Source organism: Aristolochia californica, unplaced genomic scaffold, assembly GCF_029961685.1.
Source record: "Aristolochia californica isolate CCGP_79_NKW_82.1479 unplaced genomic scaffold, dmAriCali1.0.hap1 SCAF_4, whole genome shotgun sequence".
Taxonomy (NCBI): domain Eukaryota; kingdom Viridiplantae; phylum Streptophyta; class Magnoliopsida; order Piperales; family Aristolochiaceae; genus Aristolochia; species Aristolochia californica.
Genome location: NW_027182103.1, coordinates 3,732,639 through 3,752,993, shown reverse-complemented (window position 1 = coordinate 3,752,993; position 20,355 = coordinate 3,732,639). Strand labels below are relative to the sequence as shown.

Here is a 20,355-nt window from a genome sequence, read left to right as displayed (position 1 = left end):
TAGGAACCATACTTCCATGTCATGAGGGGGCCAATGACAAGGTCGATGCCCCACATTTAACAATTGTTTGGATCAATAGGTGTTCTCCATGTGGGTTCGTGAGATGAACACATTTTTTTTGAGTGGTACGATCTATCTCTGTCTCTACATACATAGACTCGGAATCAAATAAGAATCAGTAATCGATTCAATCACAATGGTTCTGGAGCCCTTACTACAATGGTAACGGAATGGAATTTTTTCTTCTCTCTTTTGTTCTTGTCGCTATTCTTATTAAAATTTTCTCGCGAGCGAACCATGAGAATAACCCTTTTTGATTCTGCTACTGGTTGTCTCAAAATCTGTTTGGAAAATGTTTGTTGAATCGATCTCTGTTTTTTGGTTCTTTGGCTGGATACCCATTTGGTATCAGATAAAGGTGGCGTTTGTGGCCTGGCTTGTTTTGCCTCAGTTCAGAGGCGCAGCGTTCATCTACGAGAGGTTCGTCAGAGAACAACTGAAGAAATACGACGGCGGAATCGGGAGAGATCGTCGTTCTCCCAAGGTGAAAACTAAGTTCGCAGAACTCATATCGCCCAAGTAAGGTAAATTGAATTGAAGAAACCAACTTATTTTCCTTGACGCCGATTCTCAAACACTAATGGGTTTTACAAACTCCGTAAGAGGAATTCACCAACTTATTTCCATCACTCTCCAATTTCGGAGCTCAAAATTATACATCTCTTTTTACATCATCAGCAAAGAAACATAATGTGATTCAATTAGAAAGGAAACACGATAAGTGCGCTTTGAAAGTGAGAGTGAATTAGTTTTTTGCGTTAGTATGCACAATGTAAAGTAATTTTTTGTGTTAGTGTATAGTGAAAACTATATAAAAAATTTATTAATAAAATAATTTAATAGATTTAAATTTAATTAGATATTTTTTATTTAAAATTTCTATTAATAAGTCAAGATAGATTTTAATTTGTCTGAATTAATAAATAATATAAAAATTAAATTAACTTTATTTATTTAATTAAATATATATATAAATAAAATACTTTAGAAAATTACTTTTATAATTCCAAATGCTTAATCAAATTGTTAATTTTTAATATATAAATTCTAACTTTAAAATATTAATTAAATAATATTAAAAATCATAAATTTATGTAATATTTTTTTAAAATTTAAATTTATAATATATTAACAAATAAATATAAATAATAAATTGATTAAAAAATCCTTACTTTTATAAATCCAAATGTCAATCAAAATTTTACTTTGCAATATCTAAATTCTCACTCTTAAAACAATCATTAAATATAATATTTGAAATAAGGAATTTATATAAATAAAAAAGTATATTTTAGTATATAAAAATACTTTAATAAAATTAACTTTAATTTTGGATAGTTTTATTTGATTAAATTAAAATAAATTTTAAAATAATTAAATAATTAATATATAAAAATAAAATGATCAAACATATACTTACTTTTATAATATCCAAATACTTAATCAAATTTGTTACTTTTGTAATATCTAAATTCTCACTCTAAAATTATAAATAAAAAATAATATTAAAATCATAAATTTTATAAGATAACTTTATTTACAGTAGATACTAACAGATTCTGGGTTATTTTTACCGGCGAAAGTACTTCCACTTTCACTATCAGAGGGCACTAACAGGGCCTAAGAAACTGACATTTGTAAAACCCGTGCCGTTTCGAGTGCCATTGGCCATATCTCACAAGGCTGCCGGATTCAATTGACGTCATCACCCACACTACAATCTAGTCTCAAAATCAATAGCTGTAAATATAAGTATCTATTTTAACCTTTTTGAAAAAACTCGTCCTTGTCCAGACTCGGATACTTTAATAACGTGACTTCATGTTCGCTTGCTTGTGACCAACGGATCATACAAACCATGTGGAACACCTTTTTATATAAATATATATATATATATATATATATATATATATATATTATAAATTAATTACATGAAAAAATATTTTTAAAATAATTAATAATTAAATTTTATATTTTTATTATATTAAAGTGAAGGTAATGAAACGGAATGTGTAAGATTTTTTAAAACTATAAATTAATGTTTTTAAAATATTTTTAATTATAAAATAGTCTAAATCAATCATGAAAAGAAAATGGGAGAAATTAAACTGATGTGGAGGCTTACGATGATGTTGCACCGTATAAACAATCAAAGTTTATGTGTCACCTTTGATTATACACATATGTTGTTGATCGATCATGATCAATCAATTTCTTGATATATTTGTTGCACATAATGGTATATATAAAATACACGATTTATCCAATACGAAAAGTCATTTGGTACAAAATATGCGAAATAGCTATATCAAGCATCCGATCATGATCAACGATTATCTCAACAGTTCGAACAGTTTCACATGTTTCGCACAAAGATGGTTTTTCGTATTCGTGGTCCTGTTTGAAACCATCAATGGAGGAGAGCGGAGAGTAGAGGGGTAAAAGATCAAAACTATTCCAATCAAACCAGACAAGGGCTTTTTATAAAAAGTCACACAATATCTAAAGATAATAAAAGCAGAACCATTTGATGAATCCCTCATTTCCATTGCCTATATAAGCATCCTCACAGCATTGCTCATATGTTCTGTCAATTCGACTCTCTTCTCTCTCTAATCTCTCCCGAACTACCTCAAACTACCCAGAAAAATCCCGATTCCTTACTCCGTGGATTCCATCAAGATGGAGAAGCTCATAGCCATGAGTAAGTACCGGAAGATCCAGTTCCTTCAAAATTTCTTCCAGTACTGTCTCACGGCCTTTGTTCTGAGCCTTTGCTTCTCGAAGTCAGCTCTGTTTCCCGCTCTGTTTTCCTTTCTGAGCACTTTCTTCTCTGTCACTCTCCCCAAAATGGGTGCATTCGTTTTGGATCCCAAGTGCCTGTTCGTCGTGTTTAATGTCATCGTGATAGTCCTTGTCGGCGAGTCGAAGCTCGCCGGCCCCGGCGGAGCTTTCTCAGCGTCAGGCATCTACGATGAGTACGTGCGAAGGAATCAGAGTCTCCGTAGGTTCTCATCCATGGAAGACAAAAAAAGAGGAGAGAAGAAAGTGGAGGTGCCCTCGGAGGAAGGAATCGTAGAGACGGGTAATGCGGTTGGAGAAGAGGAAGAAGATGGAGGAGGAGAAAAAGATGAAAAACCAACGCCAGACGAAGAAGAAGAAGCAGAAGAAGAAGAAGAAGAAGATGAAAAGAAGAAAGAGAATCATGAATTAGAAGGCGAAAGTGATCAAGAAGAAAGTGGATTCTTACCAGCTGATGAATTGAAAAAAAGGGTGGAAGATTTCATTGCTAGAATCAATAATCAGCGGAAGCTGGAAGCGAGGTTACTTCTCTGTCGTGGCTGAAAGAGAACAAACAACAGAACAAAAGAAAATCGAAAAACGTACCCATAACTGAATAATTCCATTAGGACAGAGACAGTAGGTTTCGAATATTATTCGCGTGTAGATGAATTTTAAAAGCATTTGTAAAACCAGTTTCTTGTCTCCCCTGTGAGTATCTGAAATCTGTGTAAAAAAACCGAGTTCTGTGTAAATCTAGAGCCTCCCAGAAAAAAACTCTCAGGAGAAATTTTGGCTGCTGTTCAAAGGCTGTTAGCTGCTTGGAAATCCATTTTAATGGCTGCTGTTCCCACTTAAGACAATTATCCTTCTGGATACCCGATGTCTTGATCACTTTCAGATCAAGAAGAAAATCTAATACGAATCTTAATCATAAAACAAGGCTCGTTGAATTCCCGTCCATAAAATAAGGAATCAAGAAAGTTGAAAGATTTGGGGAGCTTCAGCGTCGTTGGAATCTAACAGAAGCGTGGATTCAAAATTGGACGACCTCCTTTAATCAAAGTGGTTGAAAGAAGTTGCCAAATATCTTTACAAAAAGTGGTGGAGACTGAGGACGAAGATAACTTAGTAGCTAAGGTAAGCAAACGGGATGACTTAGGTGCGGACTACGGATTCGGCGGAAGGCTGACGATGCTACACGATTCGGTGCGCATCCGGGACCCACAAAACAAAGACCGAAATTTGCAAAAAGACTCGCCGTTGCCGGGGATCGAACCCGGGTCACCCGCGTGACAGGCGGGAATACTTACCACTATACTACAACGACTTCGGTGACCCAATGAATCCTCAAAGCTTAAAATTCGATCCAAGAGAAGATTCTCTGGAAAATTTCAACAAATCCCAACTGAGGACGTACAGTTGTTCGCTCGTCCTGCTCCCTCATCCACGCGTCTCCTCTACTCCATGCAACATCACCACCTTCTTCCCTTAAATCCAAGCTCACCCATCCCTCATCTCGTCTTCTTCCCTTGTTTTGTTGCCCTTCTCTGTCGGCCTGACTGGCTGTCAGCGGCCATGGATATAATTAACAAGTTCATAAACCTGGTAGCCCCTCTAACCGGCTTTTTCACTCTCTTCCTCTTCCTTCCACCTTTCTACATCTACAAGTTCTTTATTTCCTCACTCAACGCTTTATTCAGTGAGTGCATGGGTAACAAGGTTGTCCTCCTTACCGGCGCGTCCTCTGGCATCGGCGAGGTTCAGAAAACCGATTGCTATGCATCTTTCGTCTTATTTTCTTTTGTCTACTGATATTTCTCTGGGTGGTACCTTTTTCAGCAAATTGCCTACCAGTATGCAAAGAAAAGGGCTTCACTCGCACTGGTGGCCAGGAGGGAGAACCGGCTGCAAGAAGTGGCGGAAAGGGCTCGAAGCCTAGGCGCTCCGGATGTTCTTATCTTTCCTGCAGACGTGGCGAAGTCTGAGGATTGTAAGAGATTTATCGAAGAAACAGTTAACCATTTTGGTCGATGTAAGCAGAAAAAATATCATCTGATTTATTGGCTCTTCTCTCTCTTTCTCTCCTGTTTCAGTATGATTGATTGCACTGCTGTAATTAACTGTGTGCAACAGTGGATCATCTCGTCAATAATGCTGGGATTGGTACGGTGTGCATGTTTGAGGATGCCCCTGATCTTTCCAATTTTTCACCAGTGATGGTAAGTAATCAACCCAGGTTAATCTTTCCAATCTGCTACTCTGTAATTTGTTCTCGGGTGACTGACCATCTTGATTCCCCTCAGGATGTGAATTTCTGGGGAGCCATTTATCCAACTTATTTCGCAACTCCTCACCTCAAGAAAACCAGAGGCAGGGTGGTCGTGAATGCTTCATCTGCAGGGTGGTTGCCCGTGCCGCGTATGAGCTTCTACAATGTAATTTTTAACTAATTTGCTCCAATATATTGCCGTGATTCTTCCCACAGAGAGAGCGGACTTGATGTTCGATGTTATATCTCACAGGCGAGCAAGGCGCTGCAATCATAAACTTCTACGAGACCTTGAGGGTAGAATTCGGCCCAGATATCAAGATAACAATAGCGACTCCCGGGTGGATAGAATCAGAGATAACCCAAGGCAAATTTCTGTCCAAGGAAGGCGAAATCATCGTGGATCAAGAAATGAGAGAAGTAAGCAACGAACTAATCAATTTCAAAGCTGAAATGGGTATATGGTAGAGCCACTAAATTCCTTGTTGAAACTGATAATTCTTCGATGAGGGATGAACCAGGTTCAGGTTGGGGTGTTCCCAGTTGGGTACGCAGAGGAATGTGCGAAGGCAATCGTGAACAGTGCATGCAGGGGGGAGAGATACGCGACTCATCCAGCATGGTTCAAGGTTCTCTACTTGTATAGTATCTTCTGCCCAGAAGTAGTAGACTGGCTTTTTACCCATAGATGATAGGCGATGAAAGGATAGAAAGTTTGGTGGCACATTGGAACATTGGAACATTGACCTCTCCCCTGCCCCCAGCCCCCAATAGTGTTAACTGGATATGACATTGATCAACAATTGCATGGACTCCCCCAACACTTTACAGTAAAATCCGAGCTAATTCGAAGAGGAAACGATTTGTTGATGAAGTGTATTGGAAGAAGAAGAAGGGTATACTTTTAGTTGAATTATGGATCTAAGTTGAGAATGAGACATAATTTAGACGTAATGTATATTAAAAAAATATTTGTGACGGTATTTTGGGCACACTGTTGAACATAAGTGGTCAAATGCTAGACTTGATTTGGAAGATATGAGAATAAAAAGAGAACTACATTTGAGAAGAGAGGCTGATTTAGTTTATATGATTCATGCATCGTATACAATGACTCAATAAAAGAAAGAACGATTTTGTACATGGTTGTAGCATCAAATTTTCAGATGGTGTTGCTTCAAATATATCGCTTTGTGTCATGGTTCTCTATCAAATAATGTAACTATTCCAATCATTGAGCTAAGATTATTTTTTAGAGAGCTATGTTTAAAAATATGTAGAGTTGAAACATTGAAAACATCACAAAGGGGACATCGTGGTGACCTTATGGCAACTCATTTACCTTAAGAAGAACTACTATATGGTTTGGTACAATATCGGTGGATGTATTGACTGAATGTTGACTTCGTTTTTGATTTTGATAATAACAAAACTTAATTGAGCTAATAATTGTATTTCTAGTATTTTAGATACATTTCTTTCAAGAAACATAAAATTCAAAGGTCTAAGCATTGAATCAACACAAGCTTCTCAAAGACCTCAAGCTCCATGAAATATCAAAGTACTCTTGAAGAAACACCCTCAGAAAGAAGAAGAAAAATTAAAGACTAGAGTTTAAGAATCATTGAGAAATGTCAAAACTCAATCTATGTGAGAGAGGTGTCCAATTCTTCCAAAACTTGAGGTATAATATAAAATTTGGAGTTTTAGGACATACTTTGTATTCAAACATATGTGTATAAAATCATATACGTATTTTATACAAATTAGAATCACTTAGGATCACAAATTCCCGTGCTTTTAAAAATTCACATAGTGAACTGGCACTGGAATGATTGATCAACATATGTTAATGACTGATCAACCAGAAGTCCACATGCCAAAGATATAAAACATAATAGATCATCTAGAATATAGCCAAATTGTATAAAGCATGATTGATCAACCCAAATGGGCTAATCGATCAATATTGCCCAGGCAAGCAAATTCATGCCGATTGATTGATCAACCCTCAGAGACCGATCGGTCATACAGAACTTTGCCAACCATGGACATAAAGCATGATCGATCATAACAAAGTCATTGATTAATTATACTTGTTATGCCTTGCTAGTGGAAATTTTGATTGATCGATCATACCATGTACTTTGATTGATCAACTTAAAATGTCAGACCCAATGCAAAAAAATTGATCGATCATACCATCAATTAATAAGTCATATTCTGAGAGAAAAGTAATTGTTACAACCATTTAAGATCAATGTAAGATCAACCTTTGACAAACATGTAAAAAATGGCTACTTTGGCTTGGAGTACTTATAAATACCCCACCAAACCTCCTATTGAGGAGTTAATGAACTTTTATTAGGATACCTACTTCGATTTATTCTCAATCATTTGAAAATTCTTCTTAAATTCTATTTTGAGAAAGAGAGAGGGTCATACTTTTCAAAATCTTTGCATTCCTTTCTCATTTCAACTCCTTGAGTTCATAAATTAGTAAGCTTCTACATACTCCATTGAGCATCAAAGGCGGGAAGCATAGAAATCTCAAAGGATAAGGGTATCTCTCCAAATTCAATAGTATAAGTTTTACCTTTCTTTGTAATTTTTATTTTCTGATAGGTTCATCTAGAACCTTGATAAATCTAGATAGAAAAAGTCTACCAGAGTTGGAATCTAGCTAATTTGTTGGGGAGATTAAGTTGTAATAGTATATTTGAGCATTCACGTGGATTGAAAGAGAGTCAGAATCTCTTTCTTGTAATTCCAAGCTAATAGAGCGATTATTAATGAAATTTCCCAAGTACGGGTTCTTGAGTTGAATACCAATAGGAGAACATTGATAACAAAATATTTGGTGTTCAATTGAGGTGTGTGAATTTATGTTTATTTATCTGTATTTTATTTGATTTAATCCTTGCACACCTACAGCCTTAAAACTTGAAAAACTCAACAAATAAAACCTATAGTTAAATAAATAAAAAACTTTGCCATAAGATACATATAACTAAACAATAAGGCAAGAATTAACAAAAAAAAAATAAAAATCAAATGGTTTAGATCTCATTTTAAGTGGCCTTATATCTTTAGAGAAATTTTAGAATTTATGTTGAATTAACCTATTTAATAGTAGGATAATAAATAGAAATTAGAAGGTATAAATAAAAGGGAATTTTATTGTACTACCTATTTTTTTTAAAAAAATAATAACACAAATAACAAACTTTTCAACTTAGTATCACAAATATTAAACTTTGGCCGAACAACTTCACATGTATAGAGTCAAAGGAGACATGTAAGCTTTGACCACTTACATGGTGACATGTCATCATGCCACATCAACACTTGAAGAGTCTATTGACATGTCACTCACCACGTCATCAGGCAGCCACATCATCTTGCCACATGATCAAATAAATATTTAAATATATATTAATTCTTTAAATATTTTAAGATTTTTAAAATATTTTTTTATTTTTTAATATTTTAAATACTTTTTCGTTTTGAATTTTTTAAAAATATTACAATATTTATTTTCTAAAAAAATTAAATATTTTTAAATATAAGTTAATAAAACATTAACCGATAAATTAGAATTTTAAACTCTAAAATAATTTTGTCTATTAAACTATATTTTAAATTGATAATAAAATGTGTTAACAGGTAAGAATAAAAATTTTAATTAAATAATATAAGAAATTTATATTTGGTTATTAAAAAAAAGAAGGTAGAAAAATTGTACCAACAAATAAGAATTTTAAAAACTAATTTATATTTTACTAAATGTTGTATTAAATTAAATAATATTTTAAATTAAAATAATTATATTAAGGTATTAATTACATTAAAAATATTTTAAAATAATTAATAACCAAAATTTATATTTTTTTATTATATTAAAGAAAGATAATGAAATGAAATGTGTAATATTTTTTTAAACCCGAAATTAATGTTTTTAAGTTATTTTGTAATTACAAAATAACTTAAAATCAATCATGAAAAGAAAATGGAAGAAAAAAAAAGGTAATCTAACGTGTCATCCTACATCGAGGATAACATGGTTTCGAAGAAGACATGGCGGGTGACATATTGTTAGACTCTTCAGGTGAGCGAGCGGTCAAAACTTATATCTCACCTTTAACTATACACGTGTGTGTAAATTGTCCTTTGTGATATTAAATTAAAAAATTGGTTATTTGTATTATTATTTTTCCCTAAATAAAATAGAAAAAATCCCTCAAGAATAAATATTTAGGCAAGTTAGATCTGATCAAGGAGATCTACCCCGAAGACTAACCATAAACGTTTGTCACATCTTATCGTTGAAACCAAGGCCAAAAGAGATGACAAACATTATCAGTTATTGCTTATGACATCGATGATAATGAAAGTTGATGGCTGTTAGTGTTTTTCAAAACTGGTCGACTGAGACCTGTGCCCCACCGACAGCATTGCCTGGGATTTATTTTACTCTGCTCACCGAAGCTTTTTGGAAAGATCATGGCAGTTCTTGTGCTATGCACCAATCCCTTGCCGAAACATTATGAATCTTCTATTTGACATTTAATGGATTATGGATTTATCTACTCTGAAAACTATATATTATCAACCTTGGAGACGATCCTAGCTAAAGACAACCAAGGATACACAGAGGAAGAGAGACCACTCATCCTTTACAATGGCGTTCACCCTATTCGTTCCTCCTCTGGTGCTCAATACCCTCTTCCTGCTCTCGCCCTTTCTCTTCTTCAAGGCCTTCCGCACTTTGATACGGGTGGTTCGGGCAGAGGATGTGCGGGGGAAGGTGGTTCTCATCACTGGTGCATCTTCTGGCATAGGAGAGGTAGATAGGCACTTCAGTGTTGGTCCGTTTATAGCGCTTCTTCTTCTTCTTCTGCTTCCTTTGTTTTTTACTGTTTTTGTTTTTTCTGGATAATTTTCTCAGCAATTAGCATACGAATACGCAAGGAAAGGAGCCTTTCTCGTTCTTGCTGCAAGAAGGGAAGCGGCTCTTCTTCAAGTTGCTGAGAAGGCCCGCTCTGCTGGCTCTCCTGATGTCGTCGTTGTTCCGGTGGATGTCTCAAAGTCTGAAGACTGTAAGAAAGTTGTCGAGAAAGCAGTCACTCATTTTGGGAAGTGTAAGTGTCTTGAATTCCTTCCCAATAGCCTGTCAAACAATCATGGCCACTGCATAGATTAATCTTTTGTATCTTCAATTCGTCCGGATAAATTAACGAACCAGTTTCTGGGTGGGTGTTCCGAGATTCCAAGCTTACTTAAAGGCTTCCAATGGATGATTACAGTGAATCACGTCGTAAACAATGCTGGAGTCGTTAGCTACTGTCCATTCGAAGAGGCCGGCGACATCACTCGCTTCGCAAGGATAATGGTACGTACGTTTGCTGCTCACAATTTGAAGACGAAAATTAGGACTCTGTTTCCAGCCATTTAAACTCTATAATCTACAGGATGTAAACTTCTGGGGCTCTGTTTACATCACACATTACTCAGTTCCGCACCTCCGTAAGAGCGGCGGAAGGGTGGTCGTCGTCTCCTCCGTCGGCGGTCGGGTGGCTCTCCCTGGTTCTTCTTTCTACAGTGTATTGTACAATCAACAAACATCTCTCCAAAAATTACCTCCATTCTTCTTACTGCTAACCGGTCCTCATGCATGTTTGATTCAGGCGAGTAAGGCGGCGTTGATCATGTTCTACGAGACATTGAGAGCCGAAATCGGGTCCGCAGTCGGAATAACTATCGTCTGCCCGGGGTGGATCCAATCGGATATCACACAAGGCAAGGGGATGATCAAGGGTGGGAAAGAGGGATTCGATGCGGCAGCAAAAGATGTAAGTAAAAAAACTGATCATCCTCATTACGGAGAATCAATCTTCTATGAGTTAAAAGCTCTGAATATGGGCATGCAGGCGGCAGTGGGTCTGGTACCGATTGCGAGTGCAGAAGGTTGCGCAAGAGCAATCGTGAAGGCGGCAAATGAGGGGAGAAGATACTTGACATGGCCGTCCTGGTATCGTCTTCTCTATGTCGCCATTGCTATCGTTCCGTCAGAGATGTTGGATTTCTTTAATCGTTCGACTTATTTCCAGAAGCTGATTTGGTGATGGATGAGACTGAATGGGATCAATAAGGGCATTTGATCTACTGGTATGGCGGATTTGCAATTTTCATTCAGAATTGTGGAGTGAGTTCTTCATTTGTCTCGTTTCAATCCAGGCCGATACAAGTGAAGAAGATGAAATGCATAATTTATAAATTAGCCTTTTTCCTCAAATAATACTCACCATGGATATCTACCTTGCCAAATACTGTACCAAATTGCAAGCAACAAGGACTATCCATCAGAAGGGAATGCACGTCACAGGCCAGAAAGTGTTACAGAAAAGAAAAGTAGTAGAAATTTCCTAAAATTTGAGAATAAAAAAGAAGAGAAATAAAAAAAAACCCCTGAAATTTGACTAGTGGCGTCTCTTTCTGTCATCCTCATCTTCATCATCAGTGTCCCCACTCTCACGGAAACGTGGGTTCTTCTCCTGTGAAGGAACCAAATAAAACAGAAAGGCTGAGATAAACTTCCACGGGTGCAAAATAAGGTTAAACGTCTTTTTTAAGATAAGGTTAAACATTCTTGAAAAATAAGGTTCAGTGCTCTTACAGGACGAGTTTCTTGATCATAGGTTCTAGATTCATGATCTGGGTTTCTCCTCGACACCTCCGGTGCAGATCGTTCATCCTCCCGTTGACGTTTACGCTGGTAATCTGTTTGCATAATCAATATTTGTAATCAATCATGCCAATGCATATCATCTAACTTCACAACTGATTTCGCTTCAAGTCGTTAAAAACCACAGAAGGTAGCTACAATCTATGAACGACAAACAATCAACAAATAGAATAGAAATAAGGAGGACAATAATGAGGGATATTTCAGCGTACCGTTTCTGTGGGATCGGTCATGGCCTCCATGTCTACCATCTGCAGAAAAAGTATACACAGAACCAAACTGAATGTTAACTGCAAAAGTTGAAGCCTACAGATGCAGACGACAACATCTATATGCAAAAAAACTGAGCTGAGCTCTGAAAGAAGTTGCAGAAGCAACAGGTCATGGAAACTTGAAATTTTCCAGAAAGCTCCTCACACAGAAAAGAAAATTTTCAATGACAAAATACAAAAATCAGAATGGGGCTTGCTGAGATATTTCACGAGTCATGACCAGCGATAACACCACACAAACTCTCACACTTCACCTCCATTTAATATTGGCCATCTTGTAAAGCATGCCTCCATCAGCCACTGACAAAAATAGTTGTCTTCAAGAGAAGAGGATTGAATACTTTTGCTTCTTTTATAGTAAAGAAACAGAAGTAAAAGCCTTTCGTTCTTTTTTTTTTTGGGGGGGTTTTGAGAATGTGCAATTTTATTAAAGCAAGTGAGTGATCCCTCCTGAGGAACCTTAGACCAGATGACCGTAAAGCTTGAGACCAAATCCTTAATTTGTAACAATTCCTGATCAAAATTCCAGAGCTGAATTGAAACAAAAATCACTGGCAACGTACCACAATCACTGATTTAGCAGAGTGGAAGCACTCTGAACGGGATCAGTAGTTGGCTGCCCATCCATCTCCAAACTGCTCATTGTGTTCCTTTGTCTTCTGGCCAAAGCAACAGCATGGAGCAAAGCAGTTTTCACATCACCGTCCTTGAGCCAACAGAATCTGGCATGTGGTTTACATCAAGTGCAATCCTAGATAGCCAACTCTTCGAACTCTACCATAAGGGAAGCCCCTTTGTACAATTGTGCGTCATTCAATCCCACGACTTGCTCCATTCTGTCAAACTCCTGGAATTGTTTCAAAATCTTCTTCTTTTTTCTACTCTCGCCACAATTTGTTTTCGTCCATTCCTTGATAATCAGCTTCAGGAGCTTGAGCGTACGAAGGCATTCTTCAGCGAGCTATCAGCAGAAATCCCTTTCCAAGCATTCTTCAAATAGCTTGTGAATTTGTCGGTTTGCAACCAAGTCAACTCAAATCGGAATGGGAAGGGACCCTCCACAGTCCACCATAATAGGGGAAAGGTCAGAGATTGGCTTTGGAAGGATATGGCAGGAAGAGCTAGGGAAAGATTAAGCTAGTTAGTGCTTGCAAAATATCTGTCCAATTTGTATAAGATCAGCATAGTTTAATTGTTTGACCAAGTGAATTGGGCCCTCAAAATCAGGATGTCTTCCAAGCTGGAGACATTGATAAATTCCTGAGATTTCCTCATTGATGTTGTAGTGGCTTCAACTTCTAGGACTTTTCGTGAGAAATCTAATAGCATTGAAATCCCCGCCCATGAGCCAAGCATCATTCCAAGTCTCGAATATGGATTTCAGCCCCTCCTGGGGTTAGCCCTTCTATTGTAGACTGATGGACAGTAGACCCCACAAAAGGACCGTGTCTCATCTGGAAGCACGTACAGACCGAGAATTCCCCAATCATTGTCTCAAGAGCATCCAGACAGGACAGATCCCCAGCAATGAGGATTTCGCCAACCATCCCAACGGCATCAAACGCAGCCCATTCCCAATTTGCCCGACCCACTAGATTTGCTACAAAATAATCCTTATAGTGTCACGTTTCCTGAAGAATGATGAAATGCAGTTTATAGAGGGAGAGGAGGTTGTGAACTACAGCTTGTTAAGTGCTGGCTTTTAATCCCACCATAACATTCTAGGAGATAAGCTTCATGAGATGAAAGGCCTTGTATTATGATTTTTGTTGTTGTATGATCTTAAGCCATAGAATCCATTAGCCTTTTCACCTCCACCATCTTCAGACTGAACTCCACTGAAAAGTTCAAAATTCTTTGTTTTAATTGGAATTCTACATCTTCTGCTTTTGGCAGAACCACCCCAAGAGGAGGGATGCCCAAGGCCTCATCTTTTGTGAGAGAGTTCTCCTCTGCCAAGATCAGCTGGTGCATTCTCCATTCATCGGGACCATACAGGGTCGAGTTACTAGGCAAGCAGAGGAGGGAGGGCAATTTCAGCTCATAATGATGGAGTGCATTATCCAAAAGGACTCATCTGTTCTAGGACTAGGCAAATTGAAGCAAGGAATGTGCTGATGGGAGTAAATTTGGGTAATCTAGGGTGTTACTCTACTACTATATGATTTTCCTCCGGCTCTTCCAGGACTACCAGCTGGTGCTGCTCATTTCCAAGGGCATATTGGCCATCCCATCAGCCTGCACAATTTTCTGAGATTATATCAGGCAGTGGTTCACAGGCTTCTCTTGTTGACACTCTGACTGATATGCAGGCCTCAAGGTTCTAGACTGGCCGTCTAAGGGTTGATTTGTATAGGTATCAACTATTGTGGTTCCCAATCTACTTCTTGGTCAATACCCGTCATAATGTTGATCTGCCTCGTGATTGGAAAGCCTCGAGCATTGGGTCTGACCCATGCAGCAAATGGGCTTTCATCTTGGAAATTCCCTTCATTGTCATCTCTGGGGATTGTGGACCCACCTAGGTCATTGGATTGAGGGCAGTTGCTTGAGCAAGCTCACGCTACTGGAATTCTTTGACAATTTTGAAATTCAAATTGCCCCTTGTAATTCTTGTCTGACCAATCATCCACAGCACACAAGGTGTCCATGCACCCCCTGGGTGTAATGAATTCCCTTCTGGACTCACCTCCGATTTGACTAACTCAGGCAATAGGCAAGGAATTGGGTCATATTTGAGTCGGGCCCTCCTGTATCTAGGTCCTATCCAGATGAATGTTTAACGGGTTGGATTTGGATTCAGACCCCTTACGAACAAGGTGGAGTATGTTCAAGCCCGTCAAAAAAGGATTTGAGTTGGATTCAGATAGGATTTGGGTTTTACACTACTTCATTAATCACTATTTTTTAACATAAATCTTTTTTTTAAACAAGTATGAGCAGTTGATGTTATACTGAGTAAAAAATAATAAATACAAATTACTGTATCATTTTTTTTTTTAATAAAAAGTATGCTAAATTATTAAAACATCTAAAGAAACATTTACAAGGGTAATTCTAAGAAAAAAAGATAAAAATGAAACATATGATATAAGATCATCATATTTCATACCACCACCACCATTCTACCATCCACATTTGGCTTAGGCAAAGTCAGAACTGGGTCAGACCCCCCTATGTCTAGGTCTTATCCAAATGAATTTCTAAGGGGTTGGATTCAAATTCAGACCCCTTTCAAACAATGTGAAAAATGTTCAAATCCACCATCAACCAGACCAAATCAATCGGATTTAGGTCGTGTTTGGCTTATTGCGGGGCTTATTGGGCAACCTCCTGGATGATGCCTCTTCCTTTCTCCATCATTGGCAGTTTGATGGTTCCGGTGCACTGGCCTCTATCATGGCTAATTTTGATGGTATAGTATCTTCCCCTGACTGCAATCATGATTGCTTCGAATCTAAGATGACAGAAAGGATGATTTTTAGACTTGCACGGACCAACCTTTTGCCTTCCAGTGTCTCTTCATCAATTTCAACCAAGGTACTTGTCGCTTTCCCAGTTGCTTGAAGCAGGTCTTCACTCCAAAGTTCCATCAGGATATTTTTGAGAGTGTACCATCCTGCCTGTGTTGCAGTAGCAGGTGGCCTCCAAGGATGGTGGTCACCAAGCATATTCCCTCAATCACTATCTTGGTGATCGAGAGCTGTCTGAAGCTCCTCTGATGCAAGAATAAACAGGAATCTGAACAGCCACAAGAAAGAGATCGTTGGGGGCAGTGGCCCTGTTCCCATGAGGCCAGGGCTTGGGGCTGCAGTTATCCTTCTTTGCTATCCTACCAGACATTGTCAGAGGAAGGCAGCACATTCTAATATCAATTTCAGATCCACCAAGACCAGGTTTTCGCTTCCTACAATCAAAATCATGACCTTCCTGCCGCCAGTCCTCTTCCATCCATAGCCACCCCCAAGTATAAGCGAGGGTGTAGCTCCTCAAGTAAAGGTGACACGTGGAAGGGATCCCACTCTTCTGTCCAATTCCAATTTCTAGGACTGCATTTCGATTATAGTACAGCAATTTTCTTAAAGACTCCTAGAGTTTCTCCAAGTCAAGCCCCTGATCTTCTTTGTCTAGGGTGATAATGCAAGCTATTCACTTACACACTCTCCACTCAGTAAGCTTGACAAACTCAATCCCTATCCTTTGTCTCCATCATCTTCCACAACCACCTACATTGCCTCCAGAGCCACAAATGGGATTCACACGAATCCATGATAATAGTGGGATTTTGTCAAAATTTTCGTTGCTCTACATTTCCAATCGGGACCACATCCACATAAGCTCGATCGAAATTTCTGAAATGGAAAGAGAGAAAATGGTTTCACATCCTCCTCTGTCACCACCTCCAATTCGTCCTCGGGGTCTGCATCCACATATCGAAGCCAAGTGTTGGCACATGTCCTCATGCCACCTTTTCTTTGTTTTTTTTTTTTTTTTTGGAAAGAGGGGAGTGGTAAATGTTGTCCATGGCATCTCACCGTTCACCTATCGCCCTGTCTCCTCAACGTCTCATCAACCCATGTAATTCTTAACAAAGAAATTCAGCCATTCTTCAACTTTTATACATGCCAAACTGTAAGTAGTATTTCCAGAGAATGGTTACTCTTCTCATTGTCTAACTGATGAAAAAAGGTTTTTGAGAATGTTCTCCAAAATCTTTAATGTAAAACAATAGAGGATCCAACGAAGTTGTTTTGAATATTTACTCCATGCAAACCACATCCAATACCCATAGTGAGACTTAAGCCCAAGACATCACACAAGAAACCCCTCATGTGGCCATTGAGCCAAAGGCCCAATCCAGAATTTTCCTCTCAATATTTTTTTAGTCAACTTCTCCATGAAGGGCAAAATAAAACTGGTCACGACCAGATCAGTAGAGGAAATGCACAAGAACAGCAACTTATTATTACCCAGTAAGACTATTAGGTAAATTATACCTGGTTGATGAGATGGAATTAAAGAAAGAAAGAGTATTTGGGATACTGTTTTGATTTATAATTATGTGTAGAAAACACAAAACCCAATTCAAATTGAAATTACCAATAAAGGTCAATTAATAAGCACATTTGAGAACTCTTCAAAAAAAAAAAAAAGAAACACATTTAAGAAATTTCTGAATATGGAAGGAAACGATTGTTATGAGCACTTACAATGCTGTGGTATAACTGATTGGAAACCCAAAGAGCCAGCACCATAGTCCACCAAATGCCTCTGGGCTTCTAACTCTCTCTGAACCAATTTTCCATAACCACCTCTGCGTGTAACTTGTTAAGGAAATGGAAATAACAGAAATAAAAAGCTTCATGTATAATATCACCAGCAACAGAAAGAAATAAGGAACTTAACTTCCCATGTTCCTACAACAGGTCTTCTAGATTTCAAGAAAACGGCTTAAGAATAGATGCAGTTCACAGTTAATCAGAAGTTATTTTAATTATGAGTATCCAAGTTGATCAAAGGACATATATCAATTCATTCAGTAATAAGCAGGTTGATGACTCCGAAATCTGTCAAGATGTTGCCTCTCTTCTGAATGTTAACATGCGGGGGACCAATCTTCCAGATTAGTTTATATCATGGTCAGATAATTAAGTTACTTATACGTTTCATCACTTCATAAAACCAAATGAAATCAGAAATTATAGCAACTAATTGTACTTGAGTACTTACTTTACTTCTAATGCATTTAAGTGTTCATATAACAAACATGCTAATTTCATTATGTGCCCAATTACAAATCAAAGATAAATCATTTGCAACCACTTTCAAAAGGATATCAGGATCATAATCTGTTCGGTACTCATCTCGAACCTGCAAGGAGAAATATCTATCTCATCAAAACACAATAGGACCAAAAACTGAGAAAGAAAATAGGAAAAAATGGCCCAATTGAGAAGGAAAAGAAGAAAATTAAAAGAGAACCTGTCCTCCACTTCGCCCACGGCCCCATTGCCTTCCTTCTTGAAATCCCCAATCAAAATCCACACGAATTGGCCGGTCGTCCAAAATGGTCCCACTAATGTACTTGACTCCATCCTCAGCATCATCTCGAGAGTAGTATCTGATTCAGACACCATTTAAGTAAGGGTTTAACAAAAAAAATAATAAGAAGCCAAAAAAGATGAACCGTTCATAAGAAAAATGGATTTCCTATCACAAGGAGTGAGACAAAATCTATATTCATGTAGAACCCATTTCCAGGTAGCTATAATGTTAAACTGCAAATAGAATCCTTACATGACAAAGCAAAAGCCACATGGGGTCTTGGTGTTCTTATCCAGACCCATGATCATCTTTTTTATCTCCCCAGCTCGAAAGAATAATTCATAGACTTGCTCTTCTGTCGTGTAAAACGACATATTTCCAACATAAACTGTTGTTGAGGTTTGAAGTGCATGCTCAAATTCTTCTTGTGTTCCAGGAAATCTCCTGTCCCGATAGGCTGAAAGCTTGGTTGGATCCTAACATTGTAAACAGAAATTTACCTAAATCCAAATACATGAACTACTTTCAAAGAAAAAAATACGATAGGCTGAAAGCTTGGTTGGATCCTAACATTGTAAACAGAAATTTACCTAAATCCAAATACATGAACTACTTCAAAGAGAAAAATATTGTGTTTACACGTGCGAACAAGTTTACCTTAAATAAGGAAGCCATTGGCTTTCTACTGTAAACTACTCCAAACAATCCAATAGCTGCAGCAGATAATTATTCAAATCAGAAAGAAGAGAAACAAAAGAAGTAGCATCCAACAAGCTTAGAGATGAAATAGTCCAGAGTTCATGAACACAGCAAATAAGGTTTCAATTTCCGAACGAAGGAAAGGGGTAGTCTCTCAAGAAATAAAAGTCGCTAAGACTCCTGTAAACGAAACAGACTTGAGACAGAACTTTAATAAAAGAAAGAGAGCAGCAAAATCAAAGATTCCGTAAACCTTGTTTCCCCTAAACCAAGAACACTGAACAGAGGCCAGCACAGACGACGCAAAGCCCGACCTTACTGGACACTATCAATGCCCATCCCATCACAAAACAGCCCCTCTCTGGCCCACCCCGCTAGAAGTTACTGCACCTCCTCTGCCCCGCTCACGTTTTTGCAGTTAGAAGATAAAATCCACCGAGCCGCATCGAGGAGTAATAGCAAAGGTCGTCAAAAGGTTGTATATCACTACGGCTCGTTGCATTAATGGAAAAGAAATAGATTGAAAAAAAAAAAAAAAACATGTGAAGATGAATTTGCTACGAGAAATAGAGAAAAAAAAGAGGTGAAGACAAAGGTCGCGAGACAACAGATGAGAATTCAGAAAGAAAACAAAAAAAAAAAAAAATACAGATAGGCCCTAGGATAAAAACCCGGGTCGGGCATGTGTCGTTGCGCCGCTGTGGTCGTTGGCTCACGAAGGGGGGGGGGGGGGGGTGATGGTTATGGGCATGGGTTCGGTACATATGTCTTCCGCTCCTAACAGGCTGGTCTTTTGGATAGTATTGGCTAGGAATTTAACACACCTCCAATTCTCTCAGAGCTTGATATATTCCTTTACAAATGACTAATGGTTACGATGCTTCACAAACATGAGATGTAGAGTCTACTACGATTATTAGTCTATTACAATTCAAGAGAGGATATATATGAAACAAATATCACAATATAAATGGCAAATAGAGGGAGATGGTAATACTATTTTTTTTCTTCATGTTATTGCTTCTACTTCATCAAATTCTTTGTGAACAATACACATATGACAATTTTGTAAGGAAGAGTGTGACACCTTTATTCCAAATGTACACTACCTAGGATGGCTACACACCTTGAAAAGCCAATTCAATGATAATTCCATGCCAAATGAAAAATGCAATTAAATTCATAGTAAATTAGCAAGTCTCTAACCTTTGATTTCTACTCTAAATAAGGAACAACAAGGAGGGTGTCCCCAGTAAAATGTAACCGATACATAATAATATAATTGTTAGGTTCCCATTGTTCAGTCTCATACTGGGATGATCATTAATAATAATAAGATCCAAATAACCTACGACCACATGATATAATTCTTATTTTGTGTTTCAAAGGAGGATGATTGGTTCCAAACATGAGAGAGGATTTTACTACTTATATGTCATTCTAGATAATAAACATTTTTTTCAAGGCTATGAATGTAACCC

At 37.7% G+C, this 20,355-nt stretch overlaps 4 protein-coding genes and 1 non-coding gene across 5 annotated transcripts; 3 read left to right on the top strand and 2 right to left on the bottom strand.

Moving 5' to 3' along the window:
• Positions 1 to 2,742: 2,742 nt before the first annotated feature.
• Positions 2,743 to 3,405, top strand: LOC137962199 (uncharacterized). Its single transcript, XM_068808935.1, has one exon. It carries the CDS (start codon positions 2,743 to 2,745, stop codon positions 3,403 to 3,405), a length of 663 nt encoding a protein of 220 aa, XP_068665036.1.
• A 694-nt stretch (positions 3,406 to 4,099) lies between these two features.
• TRNAD-GUC (transfer RNA aspartic acid (anticodon GUC)) lies at positions 4,100 to 4,171 on the bottom strand. The gene has a single exon. It is a non-coding gene; the product is annotated as a tRNA-Asp (tRNA).
• A 248-nt stretch (positions 4,172 to 4,419) lies between these two features.
• LOC137963948 (11-beta-hydroxysteroid dehydrogenase A-like) lies at positions 4,420 to 5,949 on the top strand. Its single transcript, XM_068811178.1, has 6 exons — positions 4,420 to 4,602; positions 4,684 to 4,876; positions 4,978 to 5,063; positions 5,148 to 5,279; positions 5,372 to 5,533; positions 5,635 to 5,949. Exons 1-6 carry the CDS (start codon positions 4,420 to 4,422, stop codon positions 5,803 to 5,805), a joined length of 927 nt encoding a protein of 308 aa, XP_068667279.1. The 3' UTR covers positions 5,806 to 5,949.
• Positions 5,950 to 9,708: 3,759 nt separating this feature from the next.
• On the top strand, positions 9,709 to 11,390 carry LOC137962519 (11-beta-hydroxysteroid dehydrogenase A-like). The gene is made up of 6 exons (XM_068809425.1): positions 9,709 to 9,959; positions 10,062 to 10,254; positions 10,420 to 10,505; positions 10,585 to 10,716; positions 10,801 to 10,965; positions 11,044 to 11,390. Exons 1-6 carry the CDS (start codon positions 9,795 to 9,797, stop codon positions 11,236 to 11,238), a joined length of 936 nt encoding a protein of 311 aa, XP_068665526.1. The 5' UTR covers positions 9,709 to 9,794; the 3' UTR covers positions 11,239 to 11,390.
• Positions 11,367 to 19,238, bottom strand: LOC137962520 (nuclear cap-binding protein subunit 2-like). The gene is made up of 9 exons (XM_068809426.1): positions 19,128 to 19,238; positions 18,833 to 18,888; positions 18,428 to 18,651; positions 18,113 to 18,251; positions 17,968 to 18,001; positions 17,341 to 17,448; positions 12,071 to 12,109; positions 11,790 to 11,893; positions 11,367 to 11,667 (listed from the first exon to the last, which is right to left on the bottom strand). Exons 2-9 carry the CDS (start codon positions 18,848 to 18,850, stop codon positions 11,593 to 11,595), a joined length of 741 nt encoding a protein of 246 aa, XP_068665527.1. The 5' UTR covers positions 18,851 to 18,888; positions 19,128 to 19,238; the 3' UTR covers positions 11,367 to 11,592.
• Between the last annotated feature and the right edge of the window lie 1,117 nt (positions 19,239 to 20,355).